Source organism: Onychomys torridus, chromosome 20 (assembly GCF_903995425.1).
Source record: "Onychomys torridus chromosome 20, mOncTor1.1, whole genome shotgun sequence".
Lineage (NCBI taxonomy): Eukaryota > Metazoa > Chordata > Mammalia > Rodentia > Cricetidae > Onychomys > Onychomys torridus.
In genome coordinates, this window is record NC_050462.1 from 40,145,284 (window position 1) to 40,172,234 (window position 26,951).

At 45.3% G+C, this 26,951-nt stretch overlaps 1 protein-coding gene across 1 annotated transcript in view; it reads right to left on the reverse strand.

The window, feature by feature from the left end:
* Window positions 1-26,951, reverse strand: part of LOC118570903 (TBC1 domain family member 30-like) — a 30,426-nt gene extending 3,475 nt beyond the window's left edge. The window contains exons 1-2 of the mRNA XM_036169638.1: window positions 26,567-26,951; window positions 22,778-22,942 (exon numbers count right to left, since the gene is read on the reverse strand). Coding sequence (XP_036025531.1) covers window positions 22,778-22,942; window positions 26,567-26,951 — 550 coding nt within the window. The remainder of the gene's footprint in view (window positions 1-22,777; window positions 22,943-26,566) is intronic.

Sequence of the window (26,951 nt, forward strand, 5' to 3'; positions counted from 1 at the left end):
CACGCCGGGTACCATTAACGAGGCCCAAAACACATGGCTGGCTAGGTCACAGGCCATAGGAGAGCACCTACCACTATTCCGGTAAACGGTCACAGGAATAAACCGCCCTCTAAGTTTTTGTTTTTATGCCCATAGATCAGTGCATCTCTCGGCCCTCACCAGAGAAGCTTCTGTACACAGTACATGGCAATGAAGACAGAGACCTGCAACTTGTCGATGTGCAGAGAGTAAGAGACTGGAGTGTTCAGCTCTAAGTGAGACATCTGAGTCTCTCTCTCTCTCTCTCTCTCTCTCTCTCTCTCTCTCTCTCTCTCTCTCTCACACACACACACACACACACACACACACACACACACACAGAGCTCAACAATCATCCTGGATAAAGGGCTAGCAAGATAGTCAGAGCCAGAGGCTGGGCACATCTGTAGCAAACTATTACGTTCTGGAGGGCTGTTGCACCCAGGAATTCTCAGTGGCTGTAGCTGCATGCATGAGATCAAGCCAGCCTAACATCCCAGCACCAGCGGAGGGAAGGCTCATGAAGTCCCACCCCTACCTGAGGAACTACTGACCATTGGTGGGTTCAGGGGAGGGGAGTCAGTTTTCTTCAGGGATGGGACCTCCAACAGGCTATCTATGCTCTGTGTTCCAGGAGATGATCCTACACCCATGCACATAATACACACACACACACACACACACACACACACACACACACACACACACACACACCGGGGAGTGGGAGAGAGAGAGAGAGAATGGATAAAGCTGGGAAAGAAAGGTGGTGAGTCTATAGGGGAAGAATTGGAAGAATGGGAATGAGGAATGGGTGTAATTGATCAAAACACATTATATGAAATTCCCAAACAAACATTTCATCTCTGCAGTCAGGAGACAAAGACAGGCAGATCTCCGAGTTTGAGGTCAGCCTGGTCTACACAGCAAAGTGGCAGGACAGCTGGGGTGACCTACAGAAACCCTACCTCTGAACACTAACAACTAATTTTCAAAATGAAATATGAATGGCATTTTAACGTGCGTGACCTGAGGGGAGAATGTGGGTGGAACATGTTTGTGTCAGGAGTCAAAGTCGGTACAAGTGACATTGTGCCAAGCTGATAACATAGTCTCCCGTGTAGGGCAACCCCTGGCACACACACACATCGATAGAAAAGAAGCCTGGGGTGGCATAAGCCACAGGTGTATCCTAGCAAATGGTCATATGTATGTTCCTGAGTGCCAAGGTCCACACAAGCTTTGGCAATAGAGAGGAACTCTTGAGGAAGCAGAGCACACAAGAGATGCGCTTTCTGCTTTTTTTTTTTTTTTCTTTTTTTTGGTCTCTTGGCTAGCAGCAATGCAGGGTGACATATTCTCCTTGTGAACTTAATATAGCCACAGCAGCACCTTTAATTACCACGTCTTCAGTCCCTGCTTGCAACAGAGCATCACTTGGCAGGACGTCAATCTGGCATAATGCCAACACCAGTCACATACACCAGCTCCTGGGGAGGAAGCACGTTATGTCTTTTGAAAAAGAAAAGATTGCCTCTGATAATTTTGAGCCTTTCTGACACTTGATGCTAAGTGACCATTTCAGTGCCCCGTATCCAAAATGGCTCTGACCACAAGTGTTTCAAATTTGGGATTTTTGGTTCAGACTTACTCGAAGATATATAGTGAAAAATCACAGGGCCAGGGCCTGCACTTGGCTCCTACTTTATGCGTATGGCTGGAAGTGTGACGTCATGCAGTGTTTTCAACCATCTTGAGGCCAGTCTAGTGATCCACACCTACAATCCTGTCATTTGAGGGTTTGAGACAGAAGAATTGAGAGTTTGAGTTAGGTTAGGTTACCTAGTAAGACCCTGTCTCAAAAAGCAAAAGGTTTGTACATAAAGTTTATGGTATAGAGTTTTCTACTTGTATTTTTTTATATTTTATTCATAATATCAGCTCATCACATTGATTTTTTTCTACATTAATCCTACTTGTATTATTATCATATTGGCACTTGAATTTTTTTCAATTTCGGACCTCTGAATTAGCGATGATAAATCTGTATGGAGAAAATGTGAACCAGCTTTCTAACAGCGAAATGAATACATAGTCTTTCTCTTCATGCCTTTTCCCCTCTCACTGTGTAGCTCTGGCTGTCCTAGAACTCGCTCTGTAGACCAGGCTGGCCTCGAACTCACAGAGATCTGCCTGTCTCTGCCACCCGAGTACTGGTTAAAGACATGTGTCATTACACCCAACTTGCAGTGTCTTTTTAGCTATCCCTAGAGCACACAAAGTGTATCAGAGAGGGGTCCTGCCTTAACACCCCCCCCATGTGTAGTTCATCTGTGTGCTTGCATTATTCATGTGGAGACTTTGATCCCCTCAATAAATCATAAGCGTCTTTGAACGCAGAGACTAATTTTATTCACTGTTTCTTCTCTCTCCACCCATGCCTGCAGCTATCATGGGGCTGGCTACACATTTCCTACCCAGAACATGAGCGTTAAAAATACATAAAATCAGAAAGCCATCGTGTCAAGGAGAGAGAACCCTGCCTTCCCACTCACTAGAAACTGACTTTTTAATTCAATTACAAGAGGAATAAGCAGATGTGTTTATGAACAGTTATTTTGACTAACATTTGTGCAATGAAAAAAAAAAAAGATCCTATTGCTATTCTTAGTCTCCTGACAAGTTTCCAAAACGTGTGATACTCAACTATCACACACCCGCCCTGCTCACCCTGTACATGGAGATATAAAGGGCGTCAGCATGGGATAGTCTCTAAAACTCACAGTCTAAAAGTAGTCACTGGGGCTAGAAACCTGGCTCCATTACTCAGTAGCAGTGGTAATTTGGGTAACATCTTGGTCCCTTTACCCAGAAAGTGAGACAAGTGAAGTACCAACTCCTTAGACAGTGTTTCAGGAGCAAGTATTACAGACAAAACATCTACCACATGCCGGCCGCACAGTGAGCTCTCACTAGGAATACCGATTGTTCTATCAGGGGTGGGAATGCATAAAGGCACCTGTTACTTCTGAAGACTTGTTCTTTGTTTGGCTGATTGTTTTATGTTATTGTTGTTGTTGTTGTGTTTATTTTGTTTTGAGACAGAATCTTACTATGCAGCTCTAGCTGTCCTGGAACTCACTCAGTAGACCAGGCTGGCCTTGAACTCACAGAGATCCACCTGCCTCTGCCTCCCGAGTGCTGGGATTAAAGGTGTGCACCACCACACTGGCATGTTTATCTTATGTAGTAACACTGTCACAGATTACTGCCACCTCACTTGGGTGCCTGGACTTTTAATTCCATTACTACCCAATCCAACCTACTGATCTTGTCTAAAATGTCAGGAGAGTAATAATAATTTTTTAAAAAGCATTCATTTCTACTGACAAATTGGTCCCATTGTTCATCTTGATCTTTTTTTTTTAAACCTTTGTCTAACATAACCTAACATTTACTACGAAGTCTGCTAGTCTCTGGATTTCTTTTTTCAGTCTTTGTAGTATAAATAAGCCTTTTTTTAGTGTCTTCCACATGCCTACATGTTCTAACTACAGCTTCTCAAATCGGGGGTTGCAGATATATCCTAAAAAAGGTAAATAGTTAGTTCAAAAAAGGGGGAACCTGGGGTCCAGAGAGATGGTTCAGCATTGGCTTCTCTTCCAGAAGACCCAGGTTCAATTCCTAGCACCCACATTGCGGCTGACAACTATCTGTAACTCCAGTTCCAATGGGATCCAGTGCCCTCTTCTGGCCTCCATGGACACTACATACATGCAGTACACAGACATACATGCGGTGCAGACATAAATGCAGGCAATACACCTATACACATAAAATGAAAATAAATAAATCTCAAAAGAGAAAGCATGTTTCTAAGTTTCTCAACTTTCCAGGATTATATTCCTAATAGAGATGCATGCATGCATACATGCAGGAGCAAGGATGGGAAGGAGGTAACAGTATTAATAGTGAGCGGTCAACTGCTGACTACAGATCAAACACCAGCGTGCATGCTTTCATTATCTACTTAACTCAACAACACAGACATCCCAATAAAAAAGTGCCTATATCAGTAGGGCATCTCCTACTAGGAACTCAGAAAAATGACTGAAAGATAACATAGTCGACAGATATAAGTAGTTGATTCTGAGTATTGCCATCATTGCAAATTATTGTTTTTTCCTTTAACTCATTTTTTCCACTCTAGGAGAAGAATGTTGGGTGGCTCTGAGATCCCTCTCCTCGCCATGGGTATAACTGGTAAACCAGGGCTGGGATGGAGGCTCCTCAGTGGTGTAACAGCCCACACGTTGTCCAGGAATCTTCAGGGATGCAGCTTTCGGGGGTCATCACTCATGCTAGCATGGGCTCTCTGGCAAAGCAGTGCCTTTGTGTTCTATAAAGAATCCCTTGTCAATGTTTAAGTGACCCCAATAACTCTTTGGTTATGCAAGCTGAATTTAGGTGGAATCATCCTTGGTTTGGGGGATACCCCGTCTGTGATGAACAGACAGTGTTCACATCTCCCCCAGGAAAAGCGTACCACAGAAAGAAAAAAGAAGAGTCCAAACAAACAAGGGGATTAAATAATGTCCCCTAAGTCACTTAACTAGTTTGTTGGGATGCGAACCTGGTTTAACTCTAACACCACACTCTAACAACTATGATAATAAAATGAACAAGATCAAAGATCTAAAACAGACTTGCTCTCAGCCCTGCTTGTGTTCCCAACTGAATGTGATATCCATCATTTCTGCATATTCTTCTTATATTATTTACTAACTGATACAGTTACAGCTGTTACATTATTTACTAACTAGTACTGACACAACTAACCAAGAAGCAGCTTCAACACGGTCAGTCAAGCTGTGCCGGTTAGCCCAAAGCTCCAGAATAGCAAAGGGAATAAGCAAGCTCACGGGTGAGGGCAACAGAGCTGGTTGATGTGCATGTGGCACCATGACAGGGCCCCACAAGGGTAAGAACATGAGAGGTAGGCTTTGGTGACATCCAGAACATTCCTCTCTGCCACAACCCACCCTGTGAGTTATCCAGGAGAAATCCGGTCAACCTTCAAGTTTCCCAAGATACTTCCGAAATGATTATTTTTTTTCTCAAATTTACTGGTCCCTCGTGAAAAAGGGAAACAGGATACCGGTTAGTTAACTGAGGCAGCAATAAATTAAGGACCCTCTCCACAGAGAGAAGACGTCCAATGATACAGACCCAGGGTATCATCAGTTTGCAATCATCTCTGTGCTAACGTTGTGTTCCGTCTTCAGCAAGCAGCAGCTGTTGCAATCACTGTGTGCAGAATTAAGAAAACTTCTGAAATGATTCAACCCAAATGGCCCTGGCTTTTTAAGTGCTTAAAAATTCTCACATCACACGACACTAACTACAGAAAGAAAAAAACCGATGAACCGCTCATCACGTCAAAGCTTTGATAGAGTCAACATATGCTGTATGTCCAATGTTTGCATTACAGTATCTGGTGTCCAGCTTGACTGAAAATGAACTTTAAAGAGAAGTGTTTGGAAAGTGTGGCAGTTAGTTTTAATTGTCAAGTTGACACAACCCAGGTGAGTATCAGTGAGGGACTGTCCACGTTGGGTTGACCTATGGGGAGTTGTCGTCATTAAGTTAACGGTGTAGACTGCCCCATCCCACCATGAGTGGCACCATTCCCTAGGCAGGGGCTGTGTACCAGAGTGGAGAAACAGAGCTGGGCGCCAGCAAGCTGCTGAGCATGCACACATTTCATTTCTTTCTATTCCCGACTATGGATGTGATGAGACCGTTCTTTAACTTCCTGCCGCCTTGACCTCCCTGTGATGATGGACTGTAACCTGGAATTGCATGCCAAAATAACCCTTTCTCCCTACATTGAATTTTGCTGGGGTGTGTTAACATGGCAGCAGAAATGAGACCAGAAGAGTATGCCTTCACCATCCTGTTTGAACTCATCCAGGTACACACAGACAGGGGTTACACACAGCCAAGTCCACAGCTGACTCTTCATGGGAGAAAAACTAGGTTAGACCATGTATGTAGGCTTGCCTCCTCAGATAGGAAGCCACTGACTTGCTATGTTGTCGGGTTCAATTTCTTTTGGGGAGGTAGAGGCTCTGCAGCCCTAGGGATTTAACCCAGGAACTTGAGTGTGTTAGAAAAGCATTCTACCGCTGAACCACAGCTCAAGCCCTGTCTCTGAATTCCTAAAAATAAGGATGGCTGAGCTACTAGATAGATGGTGAAGACCTAAGGGAGAAAGTTATTAGAGAATTCCTTGTCAAAGAACATTGGAGAGCAATGTTGTCTAAGACTCAATCCAATAACCATTTCTTATTTTCTTCCTTGCTACCATTTTCCTTCTTGATCTTGAATAAAGCGTCTTTCCAGCTTCATGTTGGGGGTCACCGGAGATGAGGGGGGGCAGGTGTGGAGTGCAGTGAGGGATGCAGGGACAGAAAAGCCCTGAGGAAAGCAGGATGGCTCAACTCGAACACTACAATAGTAATAGTAATAGCAATAATAATAACAATAATAAGCAAGTCCCACAAACACACACACTAGCGCAGCCTGGAAGTGAGGGGTTGGATTGCTATGGGTCAACTCTAGTTCAGAAGGACAATATTCATTCTCCGAGGTCATGGGAGCAGAGGGAGACTGGTAGATATGCAAAGGAAGGAAGAACCTCATGCTCAACGTGGGAAAGCTTGGGTCATTTGATCCCTCTAAAACTAACTATCCACACATTGATACACACTCTAGACACCGTTTCCAGGGTAGCACGGGTTGAAACTGAAGCACAAGGACTGTTAACTAAATTTAAGAATCCTAAGAAATCCTGGCCCCAGCCACCTGCAGGAAGGGTGTGGCAATGGTCAGGGACACTAACTAACACTGAGTACACTGAACGCCCACACAGTGGTGCTCCATTTCACTGGCCTGCACAAGGGTGTGGTGGGTGATTAGCACAACATGGACAACTTCTGTTCATCCAGTCATTTCTCTTCTACAGAAATAAATCGCAGCTAGATTTGTTTATTATTGTTTTGGTTTTATGAGACAGGGTTTCTCTGTGTAGCTTTGGTGCCTGTCCTAGATCTCACTCTGTAGACCAGGCTGGCCTTGAACTTACAGAGATCCGCCTAGCTCTGCCTCCCGAGTGCTGGGATTAAAGGTATGCGCCACCACCTCCCAGCTGCTAGATTTTCTAAGACAGGTCTAGCTATGTAGCTCAGGCTGGCTTTGAACTTTGTGCTCAACCCTTCTGCCTCAGACTCTCAAGTGGTAAGATTATTGGTCTGTGTATTAATATGCGTAGGGGAGGGGGGGTCAGGAGTACAATGGGCTGAAATGGCCATTTCCACAGGAACTCTGTTTTCTGATGCAGGATTAAACCACCCAGAGACAAAAAATGGAGGCAGAAAGTATTTTTGCAGCGAGATGTCCAGAAGAAGGGTCACCAGTCACTGTTTTATGAACACGTAAATGAGACAAGCAAGGTGAACTAAAATAAACAAACAAACAAATACAGGCTCCCGAGAGGGCTGGGCACAACAGACACACCTACAGATGCAGCTACTCCACAGGCTGGAGGCTCAGCTGAGCCTGAGTTCTGGGCCAGAATGAACTACACAACAAACCCTAATCTCATAAAACAGCATAGGGCGCCACGTGCACAACTGTAATCATGGTACTCAGACTACAGAGGTAGGGGGATATTAAGTTCAAGGCCAGTCTAGACTACATAGTGAGCCCTTATCTCAACACGCACGAACGCACGCACGCAGTCTAAGAATCCTAATTTTGCAATCTCAAAGCCCAATGCTGTTCACGAATTTAGCTTCTCCCTTAAAAGGGATGATGGTTGTTACACCTTCCAAGAACAGAAGCAGCAAGTCTTTGTATGGGTATGTGTAGACTTGTGGCTACTTGAAAGTCTCTGCCTTTCTGTAGAGGTGTTGCAGTGTTGTGGTCCTGATGTGGGCACTGAACGAGAGAAGGCTCCCTGGCAATCCACTGAGAATCACCACCCAACCCTTGGACACCCCAAATCTCACTTATGGAAGCTTAAAGTTGAGTCCTTTAGGCCTGTTATCGGAGAAGCTGGGGACATAAAATGCTGAGATTGCCACACATGGGTTGAGAGGGGCTTCCTTCAATTTGTCTCATGGGGGGCGGGGGAGCAAAGAAATCACGCTGTACCACTTTCCTGCTGATGTTTAGTGTTTATACAACTGGTTCTAGGATATTGATGGTCCGGGAAGTGGGAAAACTGGTAAGAACTAGATAGAAACAGAGGGAACATGGGATGGAATCCCAAGTCCCCAACCAAGGAAAGGAACTGGCTCGCCCTCTACTGGCGGTAGCAGGTAGTGTCAGCAAAATGGGAGGTGACCTTTCCTATCCCCTTGAACTGAAAGACCCAGAGGCCCACAGTGAAACCGCGTTCGTTACACATCTACAGTAACTCCCACCCGTGACCAAAACACTTTACTGCTACGTCCTGAATGAGCCCCGTCCCTCGAATGTGTTGAGAAAGCAACATTGGACAGAGGAAATGGGGTGGGGGTGGGGGTGGGGGAGCCTATGGAGATAGGTCGCTTAGTAAAGTACTTGAAGCACAATCATAAGACTCAAGCTGGCTCCCCAAGACCTGACCTGGGTCCCCAGAACAAAGCCAGCCATGGTGGTATTTACATGGAATCCCATCACTAGAGAGGTGTTTGCTGGCCAGAAAGCCTATCCAATTCAGTGAGTTCTAGGTCATCAAGAGTCCCTGTCTCACTGGGCAGTGGGGCTGCACACCTTTAATCTCAGCACACAGGAGGCAGAGGCAGGTGATCTCTGAGTTCAAGGCCAGCCTGGTCTTTATAGTGAGTTCCAGGACAGCCAGGGCTACACAGAGAAACTCTGTCTCGAAAAACTGAAAGAGAGAGAGAAAGACAGACAGAGACAGAGAGAGAGAGAGAGAGAGAGAGAGAGAGAGAGAGAGAGAGAGAGAGACTGAGACTATCTCAAAATCAATTAAATACATGCAAGCATACACAGAAGAAATTTAAGTAAGCTAGGTATAGAATACATCAGAAACTCTTCTTTTCCAATATGCAACATCAAAATAGATTTCTATATATATATTCCATTATGAATAGCTACTTGCTCATACCATTACCAGGAAAAAAAAAATGACATTATTCTTCAGCGGCAAATCATTTGTTGAAAGTAAAATGTCAGTGGTAAAAATGTAAAGAACTCAGGTTTAAAAAAAAAAAAAAAAAACAACTACCTCCTACCACTGGGGAGAGAGACTGGGTCAGACTCACTCTTGGCATAAAGCCACCATGCTGTAAGAAAGATGCTCTGCAAACCATACATCCCCAACTGACCTATTCTTGCTATTCTGCTGCCTCAGAAAAGGATTCTTTCTTTGCTTCCTTCCACCCACGTGTAAAGACTGTACTGACGTTGTCGTAAGATAAATGTTTACTAGATTATAGCCATACCTCCAATTGCTTTAAATATATCCAAGAAAGCATTTGATACACACTGATGTCCTATATGCAACAGTAAGCTGAGACCCCAAGAGAGGCTCAGCAGTCATGAGCAAATACTGCTCTTTCAGAGGAGCCAAGTTTGGGTCTTAGCACCCAAGAAAGGCGCTTTGCGACGGACTCAAACCCCAGGGCATCCCATACCTCTGGCCTCCACAGGCACTGGCACTGGTGTCCATGCCCACACAGACCTACACACAATTAAAAGGAAAAAATAAATCTTTAAAATGCACAAGATGAATTCTAAGTGGCTCCCATGAGCTTGAAAACTCTAGGCCATCAAAGTCCACAAAACTCAAGCACGTGTATAAACATACCAGGACAGTAATTATAATTTTTTATTGCTCCTCTGAATCTTTATTTTCCAAGACATTCACTAAGGATTCTGTGATGGTTAATCTTTAGTGTCCACTTGAGTGGACTCACCTCGGAGAGTACACCTTTGGGCATATCTTTAAGGACATTTCCAGAGAGGCTGAACTGAGGGAAGATCCACCATGGATGTGAGAGCACCATCACAAAGGCCCGGCTCCCATACTGAATAAGAAATAGACAGTCAGCTGAGCGCATCACCTCCTTTCTCTGGTTCCTGTTTGTCTGAACTGACCACTACCGCGCCTTCCCTGCCAGGATGAACTGTATCCCTTCCAACCACAAGCCAAAATACACCTCCCTCCCCTTAAGTTGCCTGTTCTCAGGGATTTAGTCAGAGCAATGGAAGAAACAATGAATACAGATACTGTGTGTTTCTGTTTGCCCTCAGCACCCAGCACAGGACTTCCTTGAATATATAAATAACATATATATACATACATACACACTTACACATTTTACATTTCAAAACACTTTCAGTTTTGACTCCAAGACATTCCTGAGATCCGTAGGGTCAACCTTGCAAACTAAGAGAATCATAGGAAAGTGGAATACTAGTTCAATCTAAGTACAATCTAAGTGTTAGTTTTAATTAAAGATAAAGTCAATTTGAATGATTCAATAGGGATAGAAAACTGATAAAAAGCAAGCAGGTTAAAAAAAAAGAGTGGTGATTTCCTGAACAGGAAAGAGATGATGGATACAATATGCACAAGGATGTGGCTAGTTTATCCCAAGTCACAGGAGGAGAGCCAGCCCATTCAAGGCAGGAGTGTGAGGACAGTCTACTTTGTTTCTTCTCAGATAGGGTCCCGCTATATAACTCAGGCCAGTCTTGAATGTACTGTCTCCCTGCTTCGGCCTGGGTTTACGAGTGTACCCCCACTACACCTGTCTTATAGAACTCTTTTGATTGCTTATATTTTATCTATTAAAACACAAAGTAAGGAAACAGAACGGGATGTAAACATGGAGCAGGGGTATGAGCTAGAGAAATAAAATAGGATCAATGGCAAGACCAAGACTGTCAGTTACCTCAGCCGGCACACATTTAAGGAGGGGTCAGGTGGCCTGTTTCTCCAGTCACTGTCCGCAGGAGGTGCACACACAAAACGCTAGAGACATGAGGAAAATACAGGTTGGGGTTTTGCCAGGGGACACCAGGACAACTGACCCACATGTGGAATGTAAGTATGATAATGCCAGAAACCACAGTTAAACAAGCAGCGGATTGTTACTAATCACTGCCAGGTCTAGCACACAGCACATGGTCACAAAACCAGGACTCAGCTGTGAGTGTTGGTGCATGCCTAGATTCCCTGAGAGTCTACAGCCACCCTGGGATTTATAGTGAGACACTATCTCCAAATGTGGGGGGAGGAGGGTTAAAAGAGAATAAGCCCTCGTCCTTCCCTTTAGGGGCCTGTCAATGTGGGGGATAGTTTGCTGGTTTCCAAACTTTTCTGTCCATAAGAAAAGCTTGGGGAACGTTAAAAAAAAAAAAAAATCAATGCAGCAACTCATGTCAATTCAATCTGAATGTTGGGAAGTGGGAGCCAAGCATTGGTATCTTTTTTTTTTTTTTAATCCCCAAATGACTTCAATAAACATCAAAAATTTGGAGCACTGCAATAATCTCCTTTGCAAAGAATGGAATTTGAAGATCTATATTAAAATCCCTCCAAGTAAGCATTCAGTGTACGTTACATTTATATTCTGCTGTAGACTCAATACCCACCACAAGAAAAATGCTGCACATTGTTGTATAAAACAACCACCTATCCCTTTGGGAAGAGTATTCAAATTCATGCTAATTTTATACTCAGGGTAAAAGGCACTTGGAATTGTGGGGTTATTAATCTTGGACATGTTGCTCACTGCCCTATTCCCAGTGTCTGTAATCATGTCTGGCAAATCACAAATGCACGTGAATATCTGTTGAGCGAATGAGTGACATTTTGATACATATGGTCTAGAAAAGACATTTAATGGCAATGTCCCTTTTAACACAAAAAGAATTGAAATATCCCACTTGTAGAGGTAGTCTATCATAACCAAATGCAAAAATAATAACAATGTATACAGAAGATTTTGTTTTGTTTTGTTTTGTTTTTTTGAGACAGGGTTTCTCTGTGCAGTTTTTTGATGCCTGTCCTGGATCTCGCTCTGCAGACCAGGCTGGCCTTGAACTCACAAGAGATCCACTTGGCTCTGCCTCCCAAGTGCTGGGATTAAAGGCATGCGCCACCACTGCCCAGCACAGAGGTGATTTTAAGAAGGACTCCCTCAATCTATCATATACTCTGTTCCAGATCATATCAGCTTTAGTTTTATAGTCTGTCTTACCCTGCCCCTGGGATCAGACGGCACAAATAATATAAACTTCAATGACTTTCTTATCACAGCTGAAGAGTGCTCCCCCTGCTGGAAGTGCTTGATAATGGCCGCATCAACCGAGGAGTCTCCATTGTGACCCCAACAGGCTGAGAGCAGCAACCTTCTGACCTTCATGCCCCACTATGTCCAACCAGAGCTTGTGGGTGAAGAAAAATCACAGTGAATTCTCCTTAACCTCTCAATGATCACAACCAAGTCCTAAAAACATTTTCCCTAAAACCCTGGTCCTTTTTAAATGAGGTCATAAGAAGATAAATCAATTGTCTCAAAGCCACAGGGATCTCCCAAAAATTAGAAGTTCACAAGGTCTTATTGCATGTTCAAACATTTATGTGAGTTTTCAGTTACCTTGGAATAAATTTTGAAAAGTGGAAACATAATTCTTAACTATGACATGCTCAAATGTTGTCTTTTTTTTTTCCGGGTGAAAGGAAATTGCTATTAAAATATACAAGTTTAAATATGTATATATTTAAATGTGCTAAATATATAATTATATATAATATTTTTTATATATACTATTTTATTTATATATATATATATATATATATATAGAGAGAGAGAGAGAGAGAGAGAGAGAGAGAGTCAGACATGGCGGTGCACACCTTTAATCCCAGCATTCAGGAGACAGAGGCAAGCAGGTATCTATGAGTCCCTGCAGCCTGGTTTATGAGGCAAAATCCAGGACAGCCAGAGCTACATAACAAGACCCTGTCTCAGACAAATCAAAAAACAAGAACATGTGTCATAGTTTTTCCCAAGCACCTTTTTCTCCTAATCTTCATGCTTTAAAAAAAAAAAAAAAAAAAAAAAAAAAAAAAAAACTATATTAAAATCTCTTGCAGTAAACTCTAGTTTTGCTTCATTGAAAAAAAAATTTCTCTCATCTAGTCAGGGAAGACCACAGGCTAATCAAAAGTTGGAAGTAAAATGTAAAATCCACATTCAAATTCCAAATGTAAGGAAAATCTCCTTTAGCCTGAATGTTAGTTTCCTTTTATACATCAACCAGACAAACTTAAACATGCGCGCACATGCACGCACACACACACACACACACACACACACACATACACACACACGTGCACAGTACATCTGGGTTACAATGGCAGATGGGGAAAGAATGCATCTAATTCGACTTTCCAGGGAAAGAAAAATCACACTAAAAATATAGTAAAGGGAATTTTTTAAAACCATAACTTACAAGGAATATGGGAAAGGAGCAGAGAACGGTAGCAGGATTTGAAGCCGTAAAAGCACCCTGGCAAATAGAAGTGGGCACCACCGTCCTGGAAGGTCAAATCTCAAACTGACAGAGGGAGACTAAAAGGCCACCTAAGTCACACCCTGGTCCACATGACTCTGAACTGGCAGCCAGGAAGCGCAGAGAAGAGAATGGGGGTGGAGAGGTGATATCAACCCCCTGAAGATCTGGTCCCCCGCTTCCGGCCCTCTCACTTCAGGCTGGGCAGTGCCAGCTCCCACACCGAGTCCCGTTACTGGACAGGCTCACCACACAGGCTGAAGACAAGGACTCTGATACTCTGAGATACCCATTTTCTATTTTCTCCACAGATAACTTCCACAGCCCTTATGATTTACTAAGTGACTAGAACAATGTGGTTAATGTATCCAGGGTTTCTGCGACAGCTTCAGGGCCATCAAGAGGTGAGAAAGTTTGGTGTTATGTTGAAGCACTTTAAGCCATGTGAGTCTTAATCTCATCCTTAGTTCCTGCTCCCCCACCCTTTAACCTGCTCCTCTGTCTCCTTGGGGCCAGAACTAAAATGATTCACTAATCTTGCCCTGCCTTTCAATCTCGGACCACTAAGGACACCCCAGAGGAAGGTGTGCTACACAGACTGGGTCCCCCACTTACCCAGAATATTAGCACTAAACCACACCTCTTCCCCTAATCAGGTTTCTACACAGTTTCCCATGCTTAATTATTTGCATGCAATGAAATCTCCAGAAAATTAAATAAATAGATAGATAAATAAATAAATAAATAAATGAATAAATACAGTCCAGAAAGCTTCAAGATAGATGGGCATGTGCGTCCTGGAATATGGCTAGCCCAGAGAGAGCATGGGGGCACTGAATCTCTTGTCTTAAGTCATGCATCGCTTGACTTGATGAAGGACATCTCATCGACCAGGCATCAGCAGCCTTGATGAGGTGGGTTGTTGCCCTGAGTTCTGTGAGCTGCTCTAAGTAACTTAAGCAGTGGATTCTAGGAAAGCCGGGTCTAGACATTCCATCATAAGCATAAGTGAAACAACCCAGGAGTTATTCTGAAGTGGGGGTACCTTTGTCCACATACAGAGTGTCAGAAACCAGGTGAATGAAGGCATGCAGCTGCTGTTCACTGCAGAACTAATTGCTTGCTTGCTGATGAGGTAAAATCCCTGAATGGACTCTAGCCAGCCTGAGCATTCCAAACATGGCTCTGGCATTGCCCTTCTCCCCTGTTCCCTCTGCCTTGCTAAATAAAAACTGTTAGATTACATTTATCTAAAGGTCCATTCCTTATTTGTCCACTTCCTCCTCCTGAGGCTGGCTACAAGGATCAAGCTATCAAAGTATTGAAGTCCAGCAATCAAAAGCCCCCTTTGGCTCACCTAGTTAACATGCCCAATTAAAATTAAAACACCTTATCCTAACACGGAGTTTCCCCTTTTACCTTTATAAACCGCCATTTTCCTAAGGGCCACATCTGTCTCCTCTCTATCCAGAGGCGGTTCTTTATCCTCTGAGACAAACACCCCTGCTCCCTCCCCCTTGTTCCCTTCCCCTCTCCCTCATCCTCCATCTCCTATCTTGTCTCCTGTTCCCTGCCTGTAGCAGTCTGAATGTCACTGGCCCCCATAATTTCATGGGGAGTGGCACTATTAGGAGGTGTGGCTTGCTTGGAGTGGGTGCGGCCTAGTTGGAGGAAGTGTGTCACTGTGGTGGTGGGCTTTGAGGTTTCCTATGCTAAGGATATCACTCAATGTCTCAGTTGACTTCCTGCAAGATGTGGGATCCTCAGCTGCTCCAGCACCACATCTGCCTGTATGCCGCCATGTCCCTCCATGATGATAATGGACTGAACCTCTGAACTGAGAGTGAGCCCCTTGATTAAATACCCTCTTTATACGAGTTGCCGTGGTCATGGTGTCTCTTCATAGCAATATAAAAACCCTAACTAAGACAGAGTACCTCACCTAAAGCAAAGCACTCAATGAGCAAATGCATCCAGAAGGCCAGATGCGCAATATCCAACTGCCAAACCTTCAACGTGCAAGTGGGTGGTCAGAAGACTCTGCCCTGGGGAACCTCTCCAGCCCCAAGGGAAGGGCTCGAAGGTGCTGATGTTGGAGTCCTAGCAGATCACCTCCAGAGATGCTCAGTCAGATAACCCTGCCAGTGAGCCCACAGTTCACACAGATAGACAGTCAAGAATTCCCAGGCCCCCGAGAAAAGACTCCAGGTATTACAGCCTCTTTGAAAGTGTCTTCCCCACTGTATCCCTGGTGTCCTGGTTGGTTTTGTTGGTTTGAGTTTTTGTCCATTTGACACAGGCTAGAGTAATCCAGGAGGAGAAACCTCAACTAGGAAAATGTCTCTATCAGATGGCTGGTAGGTGAGTCTGTAAGGACACTGTCTTGATTAATGATCAGTGTGGGAAGATAGAATGTGGTGATATTTAATTGTGCTGAAATGTGATTTTATTTGTATGTTGATAAAGTTTGCCTGGAGATCAGAGGTCACATAGCAAGGTCACATATCCATAAACAGGAGTCAGGCAGTGGTAGCCCATGCCCTTAATCCGATCACATGTCAGGCAGAGTCTCTGTGTGGTCAAGGACACAGCCAAGCATGGTGATGCCAACTTTTAATCCCAGGACCAACCATAGAGACCTGGAGGTCTGTATAGACAGGCAGTGACGAGAAAGTCATGTGGCTGGGCTTATAGCCAATGAGAAGGCAGAACAGAAAGGCAATAAAAAGACAAGTCAGACAGGAAGAAAGTCTCTCTCAGGAGAAAGACAGCAGCAAGTGGTAAGCTAAAGGTTATCTTGGCTCTTCATTATTTCTCTGATCTCTTGGGCTTTTAACTCTATATTTGGCTCTGTGTTTCTTTTTTAATAAGACTGTTTAGAAACTCATCTACAATACAGTTCCCTGTGAGTGGTTGCCCACCCCTGGGCAGGTGAGTTAAATAAGAAAGCAGGCTGAATTGGGCATGGGGACGCAGGCCTTTAATCCCAGAACTTGGGAGGCAGAGTCAGGGGGATCTCTGTGAGTTCCGGGACCCTCTGGTCTACATAGTGAGTTCCAGGACAGCCAGAGCTGCGTGAGACCTCGTCTGGAACAAACAACAACAACGACAGGCTGAGGAAGACATGGGGGAGCAAGCCAGTGAGCAACACTCACTCCTCCTTGGCCTGTGCATCAGCTCCTGCCTTGACTTCCTGTCCTAAATTCCTCCGTGGGTGGTCTATAAGCTGTAACATGAAAAAACCCTCTCCTCCCCAAGCTGCTTTTGGCCAGCGTGTTTATCACAGCAACGGTGTAGGACAAGTGGTCTCCACACTGTTTTCCAGCCACTGTTTCAGACTCTGTCATGATAGATTTAGAACAGTAAGGAAATGGATTGCCCTGGGCTACTAAGATGAGTGGAAACTTGCCACACAAGCCTGATGACCGGAGCTTGATTCCCCCAAAGCCAACATGAAGGTGGACCGGGAGAAGAGACTCCTGAACAGTGTCCTGACTTCCACACACCTGCTGCAGGACACTTAAGGACAGAATGCCTGGCCCTAATTCATATCTGAACTACTTCATCCCGCAAGGAGCTACTGAACCTCTGGCCCCTCGGTCCCCACCCCCAGACAGACATGTGCACTCGCCTACTGCCCAGCGCTAACTAGGCAAGGCTATCAAGGGCTAGCAATGGAAAAGAATGAGCAGGCTCTGCCCAACCCAGCTGATCATCGGTAACTGCTCTACACCATAGCCTGACACACGCTGCAGGATGAATTCTAACTGCCTTCTGACTCCCACAAAGGGATGCCATGTGACTTATCCCAACAGCAGACCTGGCCCCAGAGGCCTTGTGGTTCATCTTCAGAAAGCCCCACACACGGCCCCGCCCCTCACGTGGCCCCGCCCCGCACACGGCCCCGCCCCGCACACGGCCCCGCCCCGCACACAGCCCCGCCCCGCACTAAGGAGCTATTAGCATTTATGATGGTGGGGGAGGAGGAAGCATTTTCTTCAGTGCTGTGGCCAAGCTGCCCATGTGCTGCAGTAAACAACCCCGCGCCCACGCTCACACAAGCCACCCTAATTCAATTCAGTGCGTCACACAAAACATTCATTTTTCACCACGAGGTTAAAAGAATGGTTAGTTGTGTAAAGAAGGGTTCAGGATGGGTGGAAGGGGTCAGGAGAAGGTTCTAGGGGTGAGTATGGTCAAAATATATTGTGCGGATTATTACATTATTCAAAAAAAAAGCTAGTAAGTTAAAAGAAGTTCCAGGTCACTTTCAGCTACATAATGAGTTTGTGTTCAAAGCCACCTTGGCTTACACTGTTACTCACTTGATGACATTGGTAAGATCGAAAAGACAATTGATTAATTAATAATGGGCACCTGGTGTCAGGACAGCCAATAATATCACTCAAAGGTGCTGAATTATGTCAGTAATCAACAGAATCAAACACACACAGCCACTATGCCAACAAAATTAACAGACTGTCTGTACCATGGTCGCTGCAGAGGATGCACCTGACTCTTCATTCTCCTTCTACAACATTTCTCACATTCTCACATACAAAGAGTCTATTTCTCCATTCCTAGTGAGCAGGGGACCCAAGGGACCAAGAAAAGTGAACTGCGGACTGTCCCGAGCTCTGGAAGAATAGATCTGTTCATTCACACAGGGCTGCTGGCTGGGGGACAAATTGGCAAACAGTGACCATCATTTGCAAAGATTCTGTCCAGGTACCTGGGCTGAGTTAGCTGTATCTGTTGCATATCCTTGGACTTTTAATTATGTCTGCCAATCTGCTTAGGCATTTAAGTTGTACTTCTGCAAGCCATGACGGAAAGAAAACTGTTCACTATTACAATGCTGTGACGAAACAAAATAATAGACTAGATAGTATCTAGAGCCAATGAGAGAGCTCCAAGGATAAAGGCTCTTGCCTCCTAGCCCGTTCACCTGAGTTCCATCCCCTGGTCCCATACAGTAGAGGGAGAGAACCAACTCCCAAAGATTGGCCTATGACCTTCATATACAGGTACATATATGTGTGCACAACATATGCACACATGCACACCTGCACATATGCACACACATTTGCACACATTCACATCTGCACACACCTACATACACACACACACACACACACACACACAAAGGTCACTCACCTATTGGACAAGGCATCTTGGAGACATTTCTAAGAAACAGTAAGACTCGGGATGCTAGAGTAGACTTGTCCCTAAGACAAGGCTGTCTGAGAAGCCTGTGTGTATTGGTAAGGCTTTGATATGGCCACACACATTCATATTTTGCTCATGTTTTCTCTGATCACACCTTTAAAGTTACAGCCATGTTTTTTGTTGTTGTTTTTTGTTTGTTTTGTTTTGTTTTTTGTGGAGCTGAGGACCGAACCCAGGACCTTGTGCTTGCTAGGCAAGCACTCTACCACTGAGCTAAATCCCCAACCCTACAGCCATGTTTTATTACTCAACTTGGAATAAACTCTCACCAGCTCAACCAACCTAGCGTTTACAAAGATTATAAAGTCATGTGACGCTAAGAAATGGCTTCTGCTTTCAGGAAGAGGGGATTAAACAAAACGGGTAACTATCTCAACAGCCCGTCCTTAGATAAATACCAGGGAAATATCTTCTTCTACCAGAAAAACACTGATCCTGCACCACTGTTTCTGCTTGTTTTGTTTGCTTGTTTGGAGTTTGGAGGAGGTTTTGTGTTGGTTTTTTTGTTTGTTCGTTTGTTTTTTGGAGACGTGTCTCACTACCTGTAACACAGTCTGGCCTCAAACTCCTGATCCTCTTGACCCAACATTCCTCTCATTGTATTACATCCATTAAGTGGGTTTTCCCACACGCCAAGCTGATCCAATCATTTAGCTGAGATAAGCATTTCCTTCCTGTGCAGACTGTACTAAAGCAGCGTGGGCCACAAACCAGGAATTATTTCATCTTCTGCGCATTACAAAACTCAGGGGGGGCAATCAGAACGCTGGTGATCGTCAGTGGAAAACGTGGACTCTTGAGGCTGCTGCCTTCCAGTTCCTTCTCAATCGCTCAGGAACGCGGCGACTTTTGGCAAATGGTTAAACTTGCTGAATCTCAGTGTTCTAACATGATGTGCCCAAAGGAGTTGCCAGAAGAGAGAAAGGCAATAGTTGGGTATAAGGCAAGTGCTCAATAAATGATCACAGCTGTGCTGATATTTTTAATTAGTATTAAAATGGTCATTAAAAAAAGATAGTCTTGGGGCTGGAGAGATGGCTCCACGGTTAAGAGCACTGGCTGTTCTTCCAGAGGTCCTGAGTTCAATTCCCAGCAACCACATGGTGGCTCACAACCATCTGTAATGAGATCTGGCGCCCTCTTCTGGCCTGCAGGCATACATGCAGACAGAACACTGTGTACGTAATAAATAAATAAATCTTTAAAAAAAATAGATATTCTTAGGTGATATAGAAGGAAAACACATTTTTCTAGAAGACAAATATTAATCCTGGCCCTCTTTCCTGCTTGTTTGGTTGTTGTTTTGTTTGTCTGTTTGTGTTTGTTTTGGTTTTGGGCTAGAGCCCAGCAGTGCAGCCTAGGCTGATCTCACAATCTTGATCCTCCTGCTTCAGCCTCCTGAGAGCTGAGAATACAGACGTACTACCACAAACCGGCAGACCATGCTTTTCTTATTCCCACCTCCCTGTTTTAAAATGAAGAGACACTCGCCTGAGGCGGTGTGAATGAGAATGGTCCTCATGGTCTCCTATATTTGAATGTTTGGTCCCCAGTTGGTGAACTGCTTAAGAAGGATTAGGAGGTGTGGCCTTGTTGGAGGAGGTGTGTCTCTGGGGGTGCGCTGTGAGGTTTCAAAAGGCCCATGCCAGGCCCTGTGTGCATCTCTCTGTGCATGTGTCTCTGTGTGCGTGTCTCTCTCTGTGCGTGTGTATCTCTCTCTGTCTCTGTATCTCTCTGCCTCTCTGTGCGTGTGTCTCTGTGTGTCTCTCTCTGTCTCTCTGTCTGTCTCTGTGTGTCTGTCTCTCTCCTGCCTGTGGACCAGAAGTAAGCTCTCAACCACTGCTTCATCGCCATGCCTGCCTGCAGCCAATGGGCCCCACCATGATGGTCACAGGCCGATCCCCTGAAACTGTAAGCAAGCCCCCAATTAAATGCTTTCTTTTATAAGATGCTTTGGTCATGGTGTCTCTTCACAGCAACAGGAGTCACTGCCATCGACTTTTATAAGAAACTATGAAGTAGAAGCAGTTGTTTTCATCTGGGTTCCAGGGAGGTCCCAATTCACCAGCTCTCTTACCCACCAAGCCATCTCTCCAGTCCCAACGTTCGCATTTAATAAAACAAGTCAACACGTTGCGTTTGAATACGCCACTGCCAGCTACTACTAAAGTGAGAGCAGTTACTCTGCATTGGCAGAGTGGAATCTCAGTTCTGAAGAGCTCCAAGTGTTTTTGCTGCGAGCTGACTTTGCAGAGGAGTGTGAGGTGCCGGAAGTAGGCAATGAGTGTGAAGTCTGTAGCTCTAAGGCATTTGTACTACCCAGGAAGGAACCGAGCTAGTTGGGAAAGGCTCCAGACAGCCCCAGAGTCTCTCGAATAAAAAAGAAAAAAAAAATCTGGCTAGAATTTAAACTACGTAGGGAAGATGCAGCCACAGACTCACGAGTTGAGTTGGGTCGTAGTGGGCACATTTGTCTAAAAGACACAAATGTCAATCCTTCTATCAATCAAATACATCTAAACTCCTCCATTAGTCAGTCTCCAGGAAACACAAATAGTCCACCAAGCTCCGCCTCCTCTCATCCGCCCCACCAACCTCAGCCCTCATGTCCTCCTGACACATCAGAGCTCCATGCTTTTACCAGCTTGTGCTTTTCACTTCTTGTAGAAAAGCTAAGAATTAAGTAGATGGAAACAAAACTGAAAGAAAAAAATCAAAACCAGTCTTTCATATTAGATGGGGAAATCATTTTTACTTAACACATTGGAATCAGTCAGAATCTATGAAAAGTTATTAAGTATAATGCATGCCAATTCTATGTGGACACACATGCATGCAGATCCATGCACACACACCCTCCTATTACCCTTCTCTAGCTCTTCAGATAACTGCAGGACTAGAGGAAAGTCTGTCTACTCAACCGCATTCCTCTTGGTATAGACCATTACGACACCATTGTGATCACCAAACAGCATTCTGCTCTCTATGAATTAAATGAAACCTCTCCATCAAAACCATGAATATGTTGAGGATAACAAATAGCAATATATTGAAGAGAGGCAGAAAACACACCATCAGATGGGATTGTAAGGCTGCTAATGCTATTATTGAAAAACTAAGCCCTGGAATGGGTTTCAAGAAAACAGATACATCTTAATTTTGGAATTTAAACAAAACAAACAAAAAAAAACCTTTGATCTGTTTACATATAAAATATGACCAAAGAAAAGTAAAAAGAAAAAAGCAACTCTGACATGCACCCAAGAAACTGCCCCAGGCATTTTATCAGAACACTTGTGCCTGTGTTTGTCATACCTGCACCCCTCTCTGCCACGCTGCGTGTAAACAAAGAAAGCAAAACAAAAACAGGGACATGTTATTAGAACCAAACAGAATGCCACTGTCCGGAGAATTACAAGATTCACTCAAAAGTCTCAACCCCTAACAATGACGGTGGGCCGGTCCCCGAACAATTTTCTATTTCAGCTAATAAGCTAGGCAGCTCTTAGTTAAAAGTGGGTAACACAAGACGCAGGTTTCATTTGTGCAAATGCTTTGCCCTTCTAGGATTTCAGAGCAGGCGGTGAGCGGCTCTCATGGGTCAGGCCAGTCGCTGAATATCCTCATTAGAGCACAGAGATTATGGGGAACAAGGACGTGACTTTCGAGCCCCATCCATTCGATGCTTGCTAAGTCACTTGGGCTTGCATAAACAGTCAGAGTGAAGGGTGACCTCAAATGGTGAATAATAAAACCAGGATTTAACATTAGGCATAAAGCATTCGTTTTAAATTTAAAAAACAACAACAACAGGGAGCTGTATTATTTGGTTGGTTCCTGAACTTTTTAAAAATACTGCATGCAGTGTCTGCTGCCGATTCACTAACCAGCAAAAGTGGCAGAGCACAGACTTGACACCCCACACCCTGGGACTTACTTCTCTTCTGGGACACAGCCTGCAGGCAGGCTGTGACAATGTCGCAGTTCTTCTGAACCTTATGCAGAAGCCGGTCTTTCTGCTTCAGCTGCCGGAGTAACTTCGCCGACTGGATGCCGATCCTGTACTTCAGCTCTTGAAGGATGATCTTCAGCTCACTGGAGTCTGTCAAGAAAGAAAGAATAAACCCCTTGAGAGGGCTCCACACTAAGCCCCCGTGTGCTATCAGTCAGAAGGTACATATCAGAGCTGGAGAGATGGCTTAGAGGTTAAGAGCACCGACTGCTCTTCCAGAGGTCCTGAGTTCAATTCCCAGCAACCACATGGTGGCTCACAGCCATCTGTAGTGAGATCTGGTGCCCTCTTCTGTATATATAGTAAATAAATAAATCTTTTTACCAAAAAAAAAAAAAAAGGTACATATCTAGAAAATGCATTTAAACCCACTAAATCTAGTCTTTCATCCGGGATGACATGGACGTATTCAGCTCAGACATTCCAGTCCAATGAGGCACAACCATTCATCTCCCATTCTACTTCTAAGACGAATTCTCTAAGATAATAAATGTTACCCTTGATGCTGCATGTAACACGTAAGCAAAGACTCCTACTTTTACTGTAACTAGCTCCAGGTGCCCACTTACCTTTCCATGTTTGAAAAACTAACAGCTATTGAGCCTGGCGGTGCAGGCCTAAAACACCACCTACTCAAGAGGCTGAGGCAGGAGGATCCCAAGTTCAAAGCCAGCCAGTACACCTAAGTAAGATCCGGTCTCAAGAACGGAAGTGCCGTGGAGACCGTTAAATACTTACCCTGCAAACTCACCAACCCCAGCACCCACAAATGCAGGCATGGTGGCACACTGACCTCTGACCTCTACATGGACACATGGACACACGTCTGTACACACATGTACACAAAAATAAATTTTAAAAAAGTAAAAGAAGGCTCAGGGGTAGAGGCTTTGCCTAACATGTGCAAGGTCCTGGTTGTTTCCGATCCCGAGACCACAAAAATAGAAAACAGCTAAAAACAGCTTTGTCAATGGTCCGTTCAAAGCAAATAACGTCAGCTCGTTTTGTAATGTAGAGGAATGTGGTGGTGCTGGGTTTGTTTTAAATGGGTGGCCTTCCAATGGCCCATTCGGTAAATTTCATTTTAGACCCTCAGTAATGATTCATACATGGCAGAAAATGTATTTCCTCTAAAAGGATTGAATGATTCTGCATCCTTGGGCTGGAGAGACACTCAGCAGTTACAATCACTGACTCTCCCAACACACTAGGTTCAACGGGGTGCTAACAACCGCCAGCACCTCCAAAAACTAATGCTCACAATAGTATGAGATAATATGAAAACCCCACTTAATTTTTGATGTTACAACTTGTATTTCTCTGTATTATGTACTACTTATGGAAACATGTTCGGATCCCCGCGTAGAAATGTGTGTCAACAACCTGTTTCTCACTAAGTAATGGAGGAAACTGGTCAGCTGGAAAACTGGCCAATTTCCTCTCTAAGGAATTTTATCCTTATATGATAAATGGGTTTATAATAATGAAAATTATCTCTAACGTTCCCTGAGCACTTAACACACATTAACTTAGCTAAATAGCTTGCCCAAAGGCCGTTAAGCTAGCTAGTAATGGTGGCAGCCTGTCAACTAGGGAATCTGACTCCAAAGTTCAAACCCTTCACCACACACACACAGTCCAGTTTCCTTTCAAAGCCATTTTGGTACTGCCCCTGAAACCACAGACAGACACACAAACACTGTCTGGATGGGTGTTATGTTGATCCAACAACCAAGTGTTTAACAGTGAGAGGAGGAAACTAATGCCTGGGTTAACCGCATTATGTGGAACTCAAGTGAACACAGCACTTAGAACGGCTAGCTTTGGCTGGGCTGCCTCTTTTAAACCCAGCACTTGGGAAGTAGAGCCAGGTGGATCTCTGTGAGTTTGAGACCAGCCTGGTCTACAGAGTGAGATCCAGGACAGGCATCAAAACTACACAGAGAAACCCTGTCTCAAAAAACAAACAAACAAACAAACAAAGAATGGCAAACTTTGAGACAAAAACAATCAACCCAATGAGCACTATTTCTGCAAACAATGGCATCAATCACCTGGCTGTCTAATCACAGTGCTCTAGTGATGTTTAGCGTCCCTTCCATGTGGCACCTTGTTCACCCAAAACAGTTAACTGCAGGGAAAGAAAGGATTCACGAGCAACTGGGTGAGCAAGCAGATGAAACTGGAGAAATGGACTCCTCCAGGTCCTGGGAGTGATTGGTAGAGCATCACGTCACACATGGGACGCCCACTTGCAAACTGCCGACCTCCGCGGTAAACTTTGGCTTGCCGGTTTCCCTCTGCCCTGCGGAAAGGAAATTAGCAGTTCCCAAAGCTTCCTGGTGGTGAACCGTGAAAAAGCCAGTCCTCTCAAACGAGGAAGTCAATTCCTAATTTCCCGAACTGATTCTGCCGGTGTTTGAACTATTGCCCTTTATAGAGAGTTTGGGCATAAACACACATCCTTAGCACAGTTGGATAATTATATATATACAAAAAAAAAAAAAAAAAAAGGCCCAACTCCAGCCAAAGTACTACAGTCAGCTGTGGGGAGTAGGGGACGTCATTAGGAAGTCGGGAAAGGAAGCTGGGAACTGTTTACATAGGTGGACAAAAGCAGACAGATTTATTGTTTTTCGGGGTTTTTTTTTTTCCCCTAGAACCAGCTAGACTGGATACAGCAAGTCCAGGAGCACTGTATAATTCCCTTTATCCCTCCCATAGTCATTTAGCACAAGGACAATACTTGCAAGAAATGTGATGGTTGGCTTGCCTTCTGTTCCCCACCCCTTACTACATTTTGTAAGTTGAGGTTTCCCTAGATCTATGCAAAAAAAAAAAAAAAAAAAAAAAGGCAACTGTAACTAATCCTGATGCCTGAAATGGAAGCGATCATCCTTGGGAAATAATAATAATCGTCTCGACCAGAATGTGAGCCTCAGAGTCTGGTAGCAAAAGAAATATCAAATTAGCCTCTCCTCCGGGGAAACCAAGGCCATTTCCCAGCTCGACTCTCCAGGCCGGTGGAAGGTTGCTGCAGTTAAACGCACCGTGAAGGCTAAGCGCTCAGGCTCCCAACTCACATCCTTTCTCAGAGACCCAGATTAAACCAAAGCTGCTGGGAACTCACGCTCGGCTGCGAAGCTGCATTATCCAATTATTCTGCCTCCCTAGTTAAACCCTATCCAAGTGGCCTGGCTAGGGAAGGGGGCGGGGTGGGGGCTGGGGGTAGGGGTGGGAGTGGAAAGCCCTAGAAGTCCTCTAGATAACTTCTGGTACACAAGGAAGAAACTCCAAGCTAGTCCTAACAGCTGTTGGGGTGAAGTTAGAGTCTAGATGGCCCCTAGCCTTGGACACCTGGGGGGCGTGGGGGAGGTGGGGAGACCATGCTCTCTGAGCCACACCTGCAGAGGGGGTGGGACTGAGCATTAGGAAACAGAGCTAGTCAAAGTGTGACCGTAGGTCCCAGGAGTCAGAGGAAGGGAGAGTCCACACTCTCCGGGTGTGCGACAGGGCGGCGACGTCCAGGTGGCGCAGCCCGGCAGGCAGGCTGGTGGGTAACCGGTGCAGGTGGGCAGATGGCACAAATGGCCCACGTGGACAGGCGGCGCGGGAGGGTGGGTGGGCTGGGGGCGCAAAGCGGACCGGTAACGCAGGAAGGCAGGAGGGCGGGTGGCGCAGGCGGGCGGCTGGCACCGCAGGTCCGGAGCTCACCTTTCCGCCGCAGGTACTGCATCTGCAGCCGCAGGCTCGGCCGCTCGCGCAGCTCCTGCAGCACCCGGGAGTCGCCCACGGCGCGGCCGCCCAGGAAGACGTCGGAACCCGAGGTCTCGGTGGAGCTATCCAGGCTGTCGCTGCGCGGGGGGCGGCCCCGGGACGCACGGTCCCCGCCGGCGGCCACCTCCTCCTCCTCGGTGCAGCTGTAGAGCTCGGTGAGCAGCCCGCTCACCAGGGACGCCGTGCGGCTCGTGCGGCCGGGGGGCTGCGGCTCCCCGTCGCCCTCGCCCGCCGGGTGCCCTGCGGCGGCCGCCCCCTCCTCCTCCTCCTCCTCCTCGGCTCGCAGCGGGTCCCGCGTCCCGCCCGCGGGAAGGACCTCCAT